Source organism: Sarcophilus harrisii, chromosome 4 (assembly GCF_902635505.1).
Source record: "Sarcophilus harrisii chromosome 4, mSarHar1.11, whole genome shotgun sequence".
NCBI classification, from domain to species: Eukaryota; Metazoa; Chordata; class Mammalia; order Dasyuromorphia; family Dasyuridae; genus Sarcophilus; species Sarcophilus harrisii.
This window is the reverse complement of record NC_045429.1, coordinates 279,464,409-279,480,432: the sequence shown is the minus strand read 5'-3', so window position 1 is coordinate 279,480,432 and position 16,024 is coordinate 279,464,409. Positions and strand designations below refer to the sequence as shown.

At 46.0% G+C, this 16,024-nt stretch overlaps 1 protein-coding gene across 4 annotated transcripts in view; it reads right to left on the bottom strand.

Annotated features, from left to right (window-relative positions):
• Positions 1-909: 909 nt before the first annotated feature.
• Positions 910-16,024, bottom strand: part of CPNE5 (copine 5) — a 188,706-nt gene continuing 173,591 nt past the window's right edge. For 3 of the 4 annotated variants that reach the window (XM_031964965.1, XM_031964966.1, XM_031964968.1), the window contains 7 exons: positions 13,571-13,617; positions 9,197-9,378; positions 6,866-6,993; positions 6,416-6,518; positions 5,653-5,710; positions 3,312-3,385; positions 910-2,907 (listed from right to left, as the gene is read on the bottom strand). In XM_031964965.1, coding sequence (XP_031820825.1) covers positions 2,689-2,907; positions 3,312-3,385; positions 5,653-5,710; positions 6,416-6,518; positions 6,866-6,993; positions 9,197-9,378; positions 13,571-13,617 — 811 coding nt within the window. In that variant the 3' untranslated portion in view covers positions 910-2,688. The remainder of the gene's footprint in view (positions 2,908-3,311; positions 3,386-5,652; positions 5,711-6,415; positions 6,519-6,865; positions 6,994-9,196; positions 9,379-13,570; positions 13,618-16,024) is intronic. The other variant, XM_031964967.1, reaches the window with a different exon arrangement.

Genomic DNA, 16,024 nt, shown 5'->3' with positions numbered 1-16,024 from the left:
ATTATAATAACTTTTTATTGCCAGAATCCATGCCAGGGTAGTTTTTTTTTTTTTTTTACAACATTATCCCTTGCACTCACTTCTGTTCCGATTTTTCCCTCCCACCCTCCACCCCCTCCCCTAGATGGCAAGCAGTCCTATCTATGTTGAATATGTCCTAGTATATCCTAGATACAATATATGTGTGCAGAACCAAACAGTTCTCTTGTTGCACAGGGAGAATTGGAGTCAGAAGGTAAGAATAACCCGGGAAGAAAAACAAAAATGCAAACAGTTTACATTCATTTCAGTGTTCTTTCTTTGGGTGTAGCTGCTTCTGTCCATCATTGATCAATTGAAACTGAATTAGGTCTCTTTGTCAAAGAAATCCACTTCCATCAGAGTACATCTTCACACAGTATCGTTGTTGAAGTGTATAATGATCTCCTGGTTCTGCTCATTTCACTTAGCATCAGTTCATGTAATTCTCTCCAGGCCTCTCTGTATTCATCCTGCTGGTCATTTCTTACAGAACAATAATATTCCATAACATTCATATACCACAATTTACCCAACCATTCTCCAGTTGATGGGCATCCATTCATTTTCCACACTGGGAAATATTTAACAAAATGAATAAAATATGAGAAGAACAGAAATAATGTTACTATGTGGTTTTCAAAGTCAGTAAAAGTGGCGGTCTGCAGAGATCCTGCTTTGTAGCCTTTTCTCCATTTCAGGTTGACATCCTAGGTGACCTCTAAGGTCTCTCCTAGCTCTGAAGTTCAGTGACTGACCCCTTGACTCTGTCCAAGTTGCTGTGATGGGATTATTTCTCCCCTTCAACTCTACCACCTGGCTAGGACCGAATCCCACACTGGCTGTAGGCCTCAGATTCCCACAGAACAGAAGAAAAATCACAAGTGCTGCTTTTAGTAAAAGGACCCAATTTATTTCATTTTAAGGCAGTATCAATACACAGCAGTTCCCACCAAAGACTCCAGCAAGGGACAACACAGGTTATAAATATGACCATCATGCACAGAACAAAGAACAACAAAGCTGGACTGAGCGTAGGCAGGCTCCCAAGCAGGGAGGCCTGCACTTTGGGCACAGATGTTTTACTTGGGAGCCCGGCAGACAAGGGAGTGTCTCAAATGGGGCCCGGAGGGAGGCTGAGTGTTCAGTGGGCACAGGCAGCCCCATGCAGCAGAATGGACTGGCATGCATCACTGACTACCTACTTGGGGGTCAAGGGTGGGCATGGGGGCAGCTTCTTAATGTTCACCTGTCACCCAGAGAGAACACCTTCCCAGGTTGGGCCAGACATAGCCCCCCCACCAGAAAGCCGCTTCTGGGGCTGTGGGGCCCGCTTCTCCTAGGGCAGGAATTAGAACTGGATGGAGCTGGGGTACCTCATACTCAAAGGGGTCCCTATCTGGCACAGACTATGACAAGACATTACTCCAGTGAGGGAAAACTTGTCCTGGGTACTGGGGACATGGATTTTCAGGGTCATGGAAGAGGGAGGCACACATTTTGCTGCATCTATTCCCCAAATTTCTTTTCTTTCCAGGATATGAAATCCCACTATTAAGGTTCATTTCTTTGGGTCTAGTTTAGAGGTCTTCAGTGACTCTCCAACATCCTGCAAATATCCCCGTATCATAAGCTATTGTGGGGCAAAAACTTAGCAATGGAAATGGGAGCGGAGGACAGGTATGTGGCTGGCAAGGAAAGGGGTCAGGTTACCAGGGGAGACGGAAGGCCGTGCTTGGCAGCCCCCTCTAATTTGCATCTAACTTTTGTCAGAAGATGGTTGCCCCACAGCCCCCACAGCCCCCTCCCTCCTTTCCATTTTTCCGGCTGGCAGATCCTTAAGCACCCTCCCGAAGCGGACTGGCCAGGATCTAAGCCAGAGAGAGGAAGAGTGGAAAGGTTTCAGAGCCCCTCCCTCCTCCGGTCCCCCTGGAACTGGGTCAGGAGGGAGCGGGCAGGTGCGGGTGGGGGTGAGGGCTGGCAGAAGCTCCCCATCCGATTGGCTCAGCTCCAGCAGAAGGAGCCCTGGGCTCTGGAGTTCCTGGGAAATCCTTTGTGGGGGAAGGGAAAGGCTCACGCCTTCTGTCCTTGAGAGCCGAGGTCTGCCCGCAAACGGCCCCACCTCATTTGGCAAGGGCACGGAGGCCGGGGGCTCAGGGATTCCGGAGGGACCCAGCCCCGGGGGCGCTGCTTTGGGGCGCCAAGCCTGGACACTCTCCGGTCCCTGCCCCTGGTCATTGCCTCCCGCCTCGGGAGGGCCAGATGTTTGGGCTGGGGTGGGAGGGGGGACAGAGGAAGAGCCGGGGCTCTGGGTGGAGGGCACGCCGGGCTGGTGCAGGGGGGGGGGCGGGCAGTCAGAGGCACGGGACGGGGCCTACCCAGGGGGTCTCAGGCTCTCTCCTTGCACTCCCCCCTCGGGCCGTCGCGGATCCGCGGACGCGGTGGGAAAGGGCCTTGGAGGCGCGCCGGCCCAGTCTCATTTAACAAATGAGAAAAGCGTCGCTCCTCTGCCCCACCCCGAGGGCGAGTGACTTGCCAGAGAAGCCGCGGTAGCAAAGGGAGCTTGGACCTCAGTGAGTGTGTGTGAGTGTGTGAGTGTGTAAGTGTGTGTAAGTGTGCGCGCGGGGTGTCCCGGGGAGCCCACCTCCTTCCCACCTGCCGGGCCCGGCCTTAGATGTGGGCGCGCAGGGGGGAGGCGGGGGGAGTGCGCGCAGGGGAGCCGGACGGGGGGCGGGCGGCGGGGCCCGGGGGTGGGCGGGGGCGGATGCCCTGCGCTTTCATGTAGGAGACCAGCTGGTCCGGGATCTCCGCCAGCACGTCCCTGGCCAGGCGGGCCATGCTCAGCACGTGGTTCCCCGTTCGGTCCACGTAGTCCCGGAACGGCACAAACTGCAGAAAGAGAAAAAGGCGGTCGCGTCCTCCGTCCAGTCGGGCTGCCCCCGAGCCTCGGCCGCGGGAACAGGCGCAGACCGGCCTTCGGACGCGCCAGAATTTATATGACTCGCGCTCCCCCAAAGCTCCCCTGTGGGTAACTCCCTGTCACCGACCTCGGCCCGCCTCCAATCTCCGCACGGCGGGCCCTTGCAAGAGAGCTCCCTTTACTTAGATCGGACCGTCTTAAACGTGGGATGGTCGCTTATCAAACCCCTGGTCTCCTCCCGCTCATCCCGTGATTATCAATGGCACCGCCGTCCCTTTGCCCTCCCCGGGGAAGCCCCCACGGGAGAAGGCAGGGAACCGTCGCTTACGGGCGGGCTGGGAAACTCAAGGACACAGGGCCTTTGGGCAGTTACCTGGACAATGTCCCGCTCTGCTAACTTCCCCCGGGAGGAGATCCGAATGTCGTCACCATCCAGCTCAACCATGGCTTAGCAGGCAGGAAAGATCACCGAGCGTTAATCGGGGTACGAGTCTGCCCGGCCGCAGGCAGGAGGGGTTTTGCCTGGAGGGACTCCCCCTGAATCCCCGGATCGGGACTCCCCATCCCAGATTCAGAGAGTGTTAGTTCTGGGTGTGGAGGTCTCAGGTACAGATACCTTCAGGCTGTAGCGAGCTCATAAAGAGGGTCTTGGGAATATTTGGTAAATAGTTCTATTTTCCTATGGAAATATTTCAAAATACTAGGGCTAGTTGACTAAAGTTCCTCTGTACTGAATCAAGTTTTCTTTATAAAAATACTTTTTATTTTAGTTATTTATTTTCTGCATATGTATAATAAACTCTGGACTTTATTTCCTTTTATATTGAAGAGCAAGAAATTGTACTGAAAGTCAAGAGATACAGAGAGGGAAAATGTTGGGAGACCCTAATCCCTCTAACCCTTGATTTTTCTTTCACATGGAACCGTAATCACAAGGAGTTGTGGTTTGGCCAGGATGAGTACTCTCACCACTGACACAAATCCCTATCTCCCTACAGCTTAGCTGAGAGTCTTGAGGGTTGCTATAACTGAGAAATTGGTCACTTGGAAGCCACCCGGGTGAGCCGGTCTTTCTGTCCTTAAACAGGTTGGTCGCTGGACAACAGACATACAGACTCTCAGAGCCACTATTTAAAGCCAGTCTGTCAGGACCTGCTTTTACTGACAGAACTTTTGAGAATGGGAGGAGGAATTTAGTCCCTCATCTTACAAGGAAAGGAACTGACTAGCCCAGGGGTCTCATGGTGAAGGGTAAAAGTGAAATGAGAGACAGTTTCTAGATTTCCCACTCAGGGGTCTTTCCTTGATAGCACACTGCCACCTCTCTCTTCCTCCTCCAGGTTCTCAAAGTTGAGTGAGGGGAGTGGGCTTTGGGGAACTGTAAGGTTGGATAGTGAGGTAAGGCAGGTAAAGGATGCTTGTGAGAGCTTCAAATGCCCCAGTGGCTAAGAACCGTGTGTGTGTGCCGCGCACTTTTACAAATAATCGCTCCATGCATTCATCTGCCACTAAGGACAACCAGCCACACACACATACATATACATTTATATATGAGTGTATATATGTATATGTGTGTATATATAATACTTACACGCTCTCCCTCACACACTCACTTTTTTCTTCTCACATACATACTTACTTCTATTTCCTCTCATATACATTCTTCTTTCTGTCCTCCCGCCTTCATAAGTTCTCCTCTTACACATACTTCTCCACAGTTTCTCTCAGTTTTCTTTTTCTCTTTATTTCTCTCACAAAGCTCTCTTTTATAAGCTTTCTCTTCCTCTCATATGGTCTTTCTTCTCCTCAGACACATATTCTTTTCTCCTCTCTCTGACATTTACATACACTCTCTCCTTTCTCCCTTCTCCTCTTCTCAATTTCTTCTCTCCCCTTCTCCTCTTCCTTTTCTCTCTCTTTCTGTTTTTTTACTCTTTTTTCATCCCTCTCTTTTCTCTCTCACTCTTTCTTCCCCCTCTCTCTGTATCTCTCTCTCAATTTCTCTTCTTTCTTTTCTCTCTTTCTCTTTCTGTGTGTCTTCCCCTCTCCCTCTAACTCTCTCCCTCTCTCTCCTTCTCTTCTCCCCCTTTGTCTGTCTGTCTGTCTGTCTCTGCCTCGGCCTCTGTATGTCTCTCTCTGTTTCTCTCTGTCTATCTCTTTCTCTGTCTCTGTCTATCTCTTTCTCTCTGTCTCTATCTCTATATCTGTGTATCTCTCTGTGTCTGTCATGATCTCTGTCTCTATCCATCTGTCTCTGTCTCTTTCTCTGTTTCTGTCTATATCTCTATCTCTGTGTATCTCACTGTGTCTCTCTCTGTGTCTCTATATCTCTATCTCTGTGTGTCTCACTGTGTCTCTATCTCTCTGTCTGTCTATCTCTGTGTGTCTCACTGTGTCTCTCTCTCTGTCTCTATTCTCTGTATCTCTATCTCTGTGTGTCTCACTGTGTCTCTATCTCTCTCTGTCTCTGTCTATCTCTGTGTGTCTCACTGTGTCTCTCTCTCTGTCTCTATTCTCTGTATCTCTATCTCTGTGTGTCTCACTGTGTCTCCATCTCTCTGTGTCTCTATCTATTTTCTCTCTCACACATTCTCTCTTCTCTCTTATGGGGAGAAACAGTTGGAGCATGCCCCATGTGTATCATGGAGCCCCTAGGGAACCATAGAATGATAGGAAAGGAAGAAAGAAAAGGAAAGAAAGCAACTGGGTCTTACCATCAAACTCAGCCTGGCCAACGCCCACGATGATAATGGACATGGGGAGTTTGGCAGCCTGTTGGGCAAAGAGTGCCAGAATGGGAAGCCAGAGGGGAAACAGAACACACCAAGAGATAGAAGAGTCAAAGAGATAGGGAAAAAAACAGATGGAACAGCAAAAAGGATCCAGACAGAGAGAAAGAGAGTGAAAGGGATAATAAGAAAAAGAGAAGAGGAAAAAAAGGAAGAAGCAAGGTAAGAGAAAAAAAGGAAGACAAAAAGACAGACAGAGGATCAGAAACAGGGAGAGAGACAGGGAGAGTGGAGATTGGTCTAAAAACTGACACCCAGGATTAGCAGGAGCCCACCCAGAATAGGCTCCTCCCCTCTTTCTTTTTCACCAAATGGCATTAATTAGTAAAAACCTGATCCTGCTGAGTTAGCGATGAGAGTTCTCTCTAAGTTTTAGTTGGGGCAGGGAGAGAAACTAGAGCTGCTATCCCTCTCCTTCAACCCCTCTCCATATCCTCTATGACTGCCCTTGCTGAGTTTTCCTTTCTTTCATCAGTTCAGGCCCTTTAATAATCTGAATTCATTTGGTCCAAAGTCAAATGGGGAAAGAACCACAGGCCCCCTCCCCAGGTTCTCCCTACAACTCTATACACCCATGCAGGATGAGATTTCAAGCCAAGGAGAACAAAAGAAGGTCCAAAAACTCTCCCATGACACTTCCTCCAGTTCTCCACCCAAGAATCTACCCGTTCTGTGCCCTTGGACTCACATTGACGATGGCTTCCTTGGTCTGCGCCATGTCTGAGATGACCCCATCTGTGATGATCAGCAGCACGGAATACTGGGAGCCATCCTGCACAGTTGCTGCATGCCTTTGGGGGTTTTGGGGGTGGGGATGGGGATGGGGATGGTTAGGTGCTTGGTGGCAGAGCTCTAATCCCTGGGCCTGGGCAGGTTTGAGGAGGGGATAGGGTGGCCTCTGTACACAATCCCCTTCCCTTTCTCCCCCACCCAGGAAGAGGAACTCTTTGTATGTGTGAGGAGATTGGAGGAAGATATCGGTGCCTGTTTGGGGGGTGATCCTAAGGGCGTTGCCAGGTTTTTGAGGTTCTCCTAAAGGTATTAGGAAGGAATGTCTCCTCCGAGCTGTATTGGTCTCTTTGAGAAGGGGATGAAGGGAGGAAGGGTCTCTCCTAAAGGGATAGGAAAAGGGACTCACCTGGCCACATGAGTGACCACTGGGGCAAAGTTGGTGGGGCCATAGAGCTGCACAGTGCGAAGGCTTCGGTGATAGGCCTCAAGGATACCATCAATACCACAGCAAGAGGGGTTATCTGGATTGCCATTCTAGGAGCAGAGGATCAGCGGGCTCCCAGAAGGGGAAAGGAGGGAGCAAAGGGAGGAGATGGGAGAAGGGATAGGAGATAAAAGGGCAAGACACCCAAGGGCAGGGAGGGAGGGAGGGAGCAAAGCTTGAGGCGGCCAAAAAGGGGACAAGAATAGTTCTATTTCAGGGGGAAGGAGGATGGGAAGAACAATCTGCATCCTGGTCCAGAGGATGAAATGAAAATATTCCAGAATGACTTGAAAGCAATTTGGAATCACACTTTTCAAAAAGTGCCTAAACATTTATACTCGTTGATGTATGAGTATGTAAGGAAGTCAAAGACAGAAAGAAAGGTTTTATTTGGCCCAAATATTCATAATTTTTTTTTTGGGGGGGGTAGTAAAAAACTGGAAACAAAGAGATGTTCATTAATTAAGGATTGGCAAAACAAGTGGTGGAAAATGAATATAATGGAATATCATCATGCCTTAGGAAGGATTAATAAGAAGTAGGATGAATTCAGAGGAATATGGCAAGTGATGAAGTTTGAAATAAGTAGAAAACAACATACACAATAATTATGTAATGTAAATGCAAAGCAAATAAGCACAAGACAAAACCTAAACTTAACAACAACAATGAAAAACATCCCAAACCAAAACAACAAATGGAAAAAAAAAAACAACCAATACACAACCCTTGAAATTTAGTCCTATGTAGTAACTAAGATTGGTCCCAAACATGAGAAAATGTACTTACACACCCTTATTTGTATAACTGAGGAATCATGGGTGTGGAACATTACATGTACAAGACTTCATTGCTGAATTGCTTGCTTGTGGTTTTTTAATATTATTATTATATGATGAGGAGAGAAGGGGACAGAGATGCATTCAGAAATGAAAGTAATGCAGAAACAAAAGCATGCAATAACAATAAAAAAGAAAACTTTAATTTGGAACTAGCCCAACCTGAACTCAAAATCAGAAGGACCCTTGCAAAGCAGGAGTGGAGAGGTTTTAAGGGGAGGGCACTGAGAAATGTTACAGGGAGATCACAAACTGGGGGCAACACCACAGAAGGGGTCCCTAACTCCCTAGTACATGGGCCATTATGATTTCTTGGTGGGAAGGAAGGGGATGAGTAGAAGAGAGCAGTTCATAAAAATACTAAGCAATAGCTGGGCATGGCAGTCTTGCAGAAGTTTCAAAGAACTCTGTTTATCCTGGCTTAGTGTAACTGAGTTCAAATTTTGCCACATGTTGAAGGAATATAGAAGAGGAATGTACTAAATAGTTCAAAAGGTGAAGACCCTAAGATAGTATTCTGGATATTTCCCGATTCAGGAGGACTTCCATGAAGTTGAACTCATTTCCCTGCCCCCAAGCCTCTTAAAGTGACCAGAGTTTGAGTTTCTAATAGTTGAGGAAGGAGGTACCACCATGGGGTCATCTTCATGGGCTCAGCTAATCCAATCCGATCCAACAAAAGTTTACTAAAGATCCCCTATGTACTAAGCACTGGGATACAGAAAAAAAAAACAACTTTGAATGGAATTTTACTACTCTGCCATTCTGGGCATGATGGTTCATGGGCCCAAATGATTTTTCATGCCATATTTTCTTCTCCCATCGCCAGCTATTTTATCTTCTTTCTAACTCTTGTTCCCTGTTCTCCACCTCAGGATCAACTAAGGACCTTTCTAGACATCTCTTACATTTTTACATCCTTTTTTCCGGGTTATGTGTATGTGTGTGTGTGGGGGGGTAATTCAACCAAATTTCTGCTCCTTCCATTCCTGATCCATCTCAAAGCTGGGATGGGTCGTAGAGCCTGCTTCAGAGAGACTCCAAAGTATAAGTGAAGAAGGAGTTGCAGATAGGGGGGCAGTTCAGAGAACACGCTAGTCTGGTATACTTTAGGGTCACCCAGAAGTCCTAGGACCTTCATTGGTTAAAAATGCACTCCTCCCTCTCTCCCATTCCAACCCTCCTCCTGGACCCCAACTCCTCTCCCATTCGGCTTGTTCCCTGCCCCTATCATAGACCTTATTCTTTTCTGTCTCTCTCTTTTTCTCTGTCTCTCTTTGTCTCTTTGCTCTCTCCCTCCTACCTCCTTCCCTCTCTCCTTCCTCCCTCTCCCTCCTCTAAGTCCTTCCCTCTCCCTCCCTCTCCCATTTCCTTTTCTCCCCCTTTCCAGGCTGACCTCAGAGGAGAGACGTACCAGTGGGAATTCATGGGAAACTCTGCCATCAGGAGGAAGCTTGGCCCCAAAGCCCAGGGCTGGGAACATCTTGTCACTGTCGTAGTCCTGGATGATCTCACCCACGGCCGTTAGCGCCAGGGCATAGGCATTCAGCTGGTATGGGCTCATGTAGTGTAGAGAAGTGGATTGGGAAGGGTTGCCTACCAGACATGGGGGAGTCAGGTTGGTCTGAGCTGATCTGACAACAGCTCCCCGCTGGGAACACGTTTTCCCCTGGGGTTCACCAGACACCCGCAAGACCAGGGTAGGGCTCAGGGTGAAGTTTCCTGGGTTCTTTCCCCACAATAACCTAGATTCAATGCAACTTAATTCATTTCCATTGGACAAGCACTTATCAAGCACCTACTTTTACTTCTAGCTCTATTACTGGATGGGGATTACAAAACAAAAACAAAAGAATACCCATTCTACTATGAAAGATTTATCATGCCCTTTGGCTCTATCCTCAGGACATATTAAAAAATAAATGTCTCCTGCCCCATCAGTCTCTCCCCCTACATACCATGCTCAATCTCCCCTCTCCTGTTTATTTAAACCCTCCCCATTCTGATTAGGTCCTACCTCCATTCTGGCCCATAAGGTTTACTTCTCTGAATAGGTAGAACTTCCTGTATGTGCCCGGGACTTGTATAGATCATTATGCATCTTGTATTTATTCTCTAGTTATTTCAAGTGTGCTATTATGTCACCTGGATTGTAAACTCTTCGAGGGTAGGGAATATCCCTTCTTTTTACCAACAGAGCCTCGAAAATGCTTGACTCCACTCAAATACATATCTACTGACTCCATTCAGAAGGAGCAAGCTTGAAGCTAATTTTAGGCATGAGAAGGCTGTGAGTGAGGATGCCCCTTCGCCAGTAATGGGGAGAGATGGTGAAGGAGCCCAGGAGGTGAGAGGCAGGAGGGTGGAGTGGATGCCCTGTGGGAACCTGGTTCCTATTCCTGCCTCTGATATTGACTGGCAGAGTGCCCCTGGATGCTGTTCCACCGCTCTGATCCTCATCCCTCATTCGTAAAACTAAGACTGATGGAGTTGGAAAGGACCTCATTATAACCCGTGCAGTTTTATGGAGGCAAATGAGGGTCAGGATCAAGTGCTAGGGTGCCAGTAAGGGCACAACCCGTTTCTATCCTCAGGAAAATTACATTCTAACGGAGGAGACAATATAAAAATAACTATATACAGAGAAGATGCAGACATTATCAACAGAAGGTAATCTCAGGGAAGGGAAGGGATTGGGAGATGAAGAAGAAGGACAAGAAGGACCTTTTTGCAGGAAGTTGCCTTAAAGGAAGCTAGGGAAGTTAGGAGTTGGAGGTGAAGGGTGGGAAGTATTCTAGATGTGGAGTAAAACCCTAATGCACAGTCAGGGGTGAAAATATGGGAAGAGGAGCAAGGGGACCATGTAGCTGGATCATGGACTAAATGGGACAAGGGGAGGCAAACTATAAGAAGATTAGAAAGGTGGGAGTGGGCCAGGTTAGGAATGGCTTTAAATGGCAAAGATGATTTTAAATCACTAACAATTAGAGGTATACTGAAGAAAAACAGAGGGCAGCTAGATGGCACCCTATGCTAGAGCGGTGGACCTGGAGTCAGGAAGACTCATCTTCCTGAGTTCAAACTGGCCCCAGATACTTACTAGCTGTGGGACTTTGCCTCAGTTTCCTTATCTGTAAAATGAGCTGGAGAAGGAAATGGCAAACCACTCCAGTATCTCTGCCAAGAAAACTCAGTTGGACATGATTGAAATGACTGAACAATACAATAACAAAAAAGACCTCGTTCCTGGGGTCTTCAGGCAGAGGCTGGATGACCACTTATTAAGGCTGTTTTAAATAGAATTTCTATTTGGGTTCAGGTTGGACTGGACGGCTTCTGAGATGATTTCCAATTCTGAGAGTCATTCTATGCCCTACTCAAGGTCACACCAACATGCTCCGTTGGTAATAATGACTTAATGGGTTACTCCTCCCCTGTAACATATTTACACTAAATAGGGGCCTTCTGGCCAAAAGGGCTGAACTAAATGGCTTCTAAAGGGTTCTTCCAGCTCTGAAGTCCTTTGTTCTGGAGTGAGAGAGGGCCCCAGTAGCTGTGAGGCCTGGGAAAAGTGGAGTCATGCAGGGAGGGTACAATTCGGAAGGTCCAGAGAAATGAAACAAGGGGCAGGTTGTGAGGCTAATAATGAATGGATTGTTTAGCGATGGGATGCCTAGTAACTAATGAAACCTGATATCCCAGCGGCAAAGGCATAAATAAACACAGGACCCGCTCAGGGGCGCATATGAGCCCAGGAGGAGGAAAAGGGTCCAAGAGAGCCCTAGGAAAAGAAAGGCCTGCTTAAAATAGCTAATAGCTTTATATCACTTTAAAGTTTACAAAGATCACAAACAATAATATTTAAAATACATATTATTGTTGTTTAGTCCTTTAGTGTCTGACTCTTCTTGACCTCACTTAGGGTTTTCTTGGTAGAGAGAGAAGGGTAATTTGCCATTTCCTTCTCCAGCACATTTGACAGATGAGGAAACTGAGGCAAACAGGGTCACACAGTTGGTAAATGTCTGAGGCTGGATTTGAACTCAGGAAGATGAGTATCTTCCTTACTCCAAGCCCAGTATGCTACCCACTGTGATACATACATACATATATGTGTGTATACATATATACACAAACATATTTATGAATGATACACACACACACACACATATATATATGCCTATGTGTGGTAAGAGCACTTCCCATGAGAGGCTGCTGCCCTTCCAGCCTGGATGAAATAAGATTTGGTCTTAAACAATAATAAATAATAAAAGCATCTGTCTCAAAGGTCTAGTATAAAGATCAAGATAATATACACATATGCACACATGTATATGTATATACCCAGTGTGCATACATACATGTGTGTATATACATGTGTGTTTCAAACACACATATGTGGATATGGATGTATAATTTGCATGTATATGTATACATTATACAAACATACCCACATGCATTTGTATATGTTTATATATGTGTATATGTACATATATACATTGTATATATATATTATATTTTGCTTGATCTTCACACAATTACTTTGAAATAGGTGTTGTTATTAAAATTACCCTTTGAGACTGGGTTTAAGGCTTTCAATACAGTGGCCCCTCACAGAGCTTATCCCACGGCTGATTGGGGCAGGAATTTTGACCTGCTCTCTCTCTCCCTGAGACAGTTACCCCTCTGTGGGCAGGCTGGTGGCCCTTCACTCTTGGGAGTGCACCCTATTTGGTGCCAGACATAGTGAAGCCATCTAATTGACAGTGTTACTACAACTTAAAACTCTTCAACAATCCATCAGACACAGCCTCCCCAGTGGCAGGGATTACAGGAAGGCACCATCATCCTGAACCAACAGGTGTTATTATATCTCTTTTTCTACAGGAGGAAACTGAGGCTCTGAGAGGTAAAATTGTCTGTCCAAGGTCGCATAGCTAATAAGAGCCTTAGATTTAGCTCTAAGGTCAATCAACAAGCAATAATGAACTGCCTCCTAAGTACCAAGTACAGCGCTAGGAACTAGGGAATACTAAAACAAAAGTGAGACAATCCCTGCTCTCAAAGAGTTTACATGTTAACTAACAGGGCACAATATTTTCATGGTTAATCACACAGAAACTCTAAACCTAATTTCACAATGATTTGGGTCTAAGGTGAAATTTGAATCCAGGCCCTCCTGAGGTCAGGCCTCCTGCTATTGCCATTATGTGCTGCTGGGAGTGTATTATTAAGGACCACAGCACCAACTTCCGAATTTTTCCCCTATAACCTGCTTCTGAGAAGCGTAGGTTCAGAGTAGGCCAGAAAATGAGCCGGAAGGAAAAACCATTTTAAAAAAGAGTACTTGTAGCACAATTATCTAAGAATTACATGCTTAGTTATTTTCTATGTCTCTGTCCTGTCCACCCTAACTACAGTTGAGAATAGTGATTAGTATGGATGAAGGCCCAGTTTGGGCCTAGGATGGAGCTCTGGAATCACTTGGAAATCTCATTCACTACAGAGAAACCCTCCCCAAGCCTTGAGAGTTTCCTGAATAAACAAATACAGGTGGGTGTGACATCCCTGACTGGAGCTTTGATGCCTTGTACCTTGTGAGGGAATGCCCATAAATTATTCTTGTTTACAAAAAAGGGAAACTGAGGCAAAGGAACTGCCACAGATGGGGGCAGTGTGCTTGTCCGGGATCATCCATCAGATTATCATCATCAGTTCCTTAGTCCTCCCTCCCCTGCGCCTTTCTTCATGCATCAAGGAACTCACTTCCCTACAACGGGTCACTCACCATTGGAGGCAGTGAAGTCAATGGCAACCGTGAAATTGATCTGAGTCCTAGAGTGGAAAAGTAAGAACAGTTATTACCTGAAAAGGTGAGTGGCGCGCAGGAGACCAGTTGGTATCTCTACATATAAGTTCTGACACTTACGGCAAATCACGTTATAGAGCTGGAGTGAAAATGGGGAAAACAACCCCTGAAAGGTATTTCATGATAACTAGCATCTCTTTGTAAAACATGGGCAGCTGGAGGGCACCGTGGATGGAGTGTCTGGAGTCAGAAAGACTCATCTTCCTGAGTTCAAAACCAGCCCCAGACATTTGTCAGCTGTGTGATTTTGGGTTTGCCTCAGTTTCCTCATCTGTCAAATGATCTGGAGAAGGAAACGACAAACCACTCTGGTATTTTTGTACCGACAACCTCAAACGGGGTTATGAAAATTCTGAAAGGACAGAACAGCAATATCTGAATGTGGAATCTCTTTGTAAAACAAAATAAACAAGTTTGTTGTCATCTTTTCCCAGAGCCTTCAGAGAGAAACAGGAAGCTGGTCTTCTTCAGCTACAAGTCTGGGGCACTGATCTCACAGCCAACTGTAACCTCAGGTGACAGATATGGAGGGAGATAAGCTAGAGAAAGTTGAAGAGTCTGTTCCAATTATCAGCAAAGCTTGATAGCAGTCATTTAACCATAAGGTGAATGTGAGTCCCCATATCGAATGTTTGTATCAGAGTAGTCCCAGGATATTTTGGGCCTACTCCCTCATTTTGAAATTAAAGTCTCTGCCCTTAGTCATGAGGACATTTTTGAGGCAAAGAAATTCTTTTCTGTCCCCCAGAAACACGTTCAGAAATTATGTCCCAATGGAGACCCAGATAACTTTCCAAGATGAATTAAAAACAAAAGTGAAGAAGGTAGAGTCAATCACTCCCGAGTATCTGGATTGATTGCCAAGTCAGCTAGTGATGGAATGATGAAGGAAAATCCCTTCCTCTCCCTCTACTCCACAAATTCAATATAAAATCTTTGTGAAGTGATTTAAGTATGGCAAATGCTTGTTGAGGTTCTCAAAGTAAGAGTCATAATAATAATAATAAGGAAAGGTTTTAACCTCTCTGGGTTTCATTTGTAAAACGAAGGGGGTGAGCTACATTGCAGCCCATTAAGGTCCCTTACGGCCAGGGGTTGCTGGAACCAGCTCACACAGGCTCTCTTGAGAACTAACTGACTGTTCAATTTTCAATGAGAACATTTACACCTGGGAAATCAGTAAACCCAACAAATCAGGACTTGATTTATTGTTTTGTTCAGCAATGGAGAAAATGTTAATGATGCAGAATAAACTTAAGCGTCTGCCATGCATTTTAATTTTTTGGAGATCTGGTTGTTAAATATTTATATGCACACCCTGCCCCATCCCATACCCTTACAGCTCTAGAACTATGAGCCTGTAATTTTGTTGCTGTGAGAATTCCTTCCCTAGTGGCACATTGTAGCTCCTTAAGTGTTGTGAGACTCAGAAAGGTCACATAGCTAGTAAATGGCTTAGAGTTCAGTGCCTGAGTCATTATGCTGGGTTCAAATCCTGCTCAGACCCTTGCTGCCTGAAATATTGTTGTTTTTATATCCAACTTTCTGTTGACCTCACTGGGGTTTTCTTGGCAGAGTACTGGAGTGGTTGGCCACTTTTTTTTTTCCAGTTCATTTGACAGATGAGAAAATTGAGGTGAACAGGCTATAATAAGGAGAAAGACTCTAAGAGGGGTAGAAAGGAGTTAGGGAGGATCTACCTAATACCCAAAGAAATTAATTGACTTTCTGAAGGTCACACAGGTAACAAAATAATTGACCTGTGATTCAAACTTAGGCTCTCTGATTTAAAAACTAGCCCTCTATCCAATTCACATGCTAGATAGTTAGTTCCTTTTCTGGGACTATGTTTTCCCATCTGTAAAATGAGATGGTTAGACCAGATGACCATCTCTAAATTTTATGATTCTATGAAGTACAGATGGGGATGCTGATAGGGCATAAATACCTAGACACAGAAGCTAATCTGCAATGTCAGAGGCAGCATGATGTAGTGGAAAGAGGGTTGGACTTAGATCAACAGAACTTCAGTTCAAATTCTACTTTCTCACTCTCAAGTCACTTACCATTTCTGAACCTCACTTTGCTTTTCTGTAAAAATTAGTGGATTGGATTTGATGACTTTTAGGATCCCCCTACCTCTGTATTTCTATGCTCTGTAATTCCTCCTGTGGATGAGAAGTAAAGCCCAGCTCCTGGGCTGGTACCCCATTCTTACCTAGAGAATACACCTGCCAACACCCTGGCTCCCTAGGGTCCAGACAATGGTTGGCTGTGTGATGGGAGCATGCTGGGACCCAGAGGAAATATGACAATGGAGATACAGGGAAAGAAAGCCCAAGATAATACCCTTATTTTGCCCCATGCCTGGGC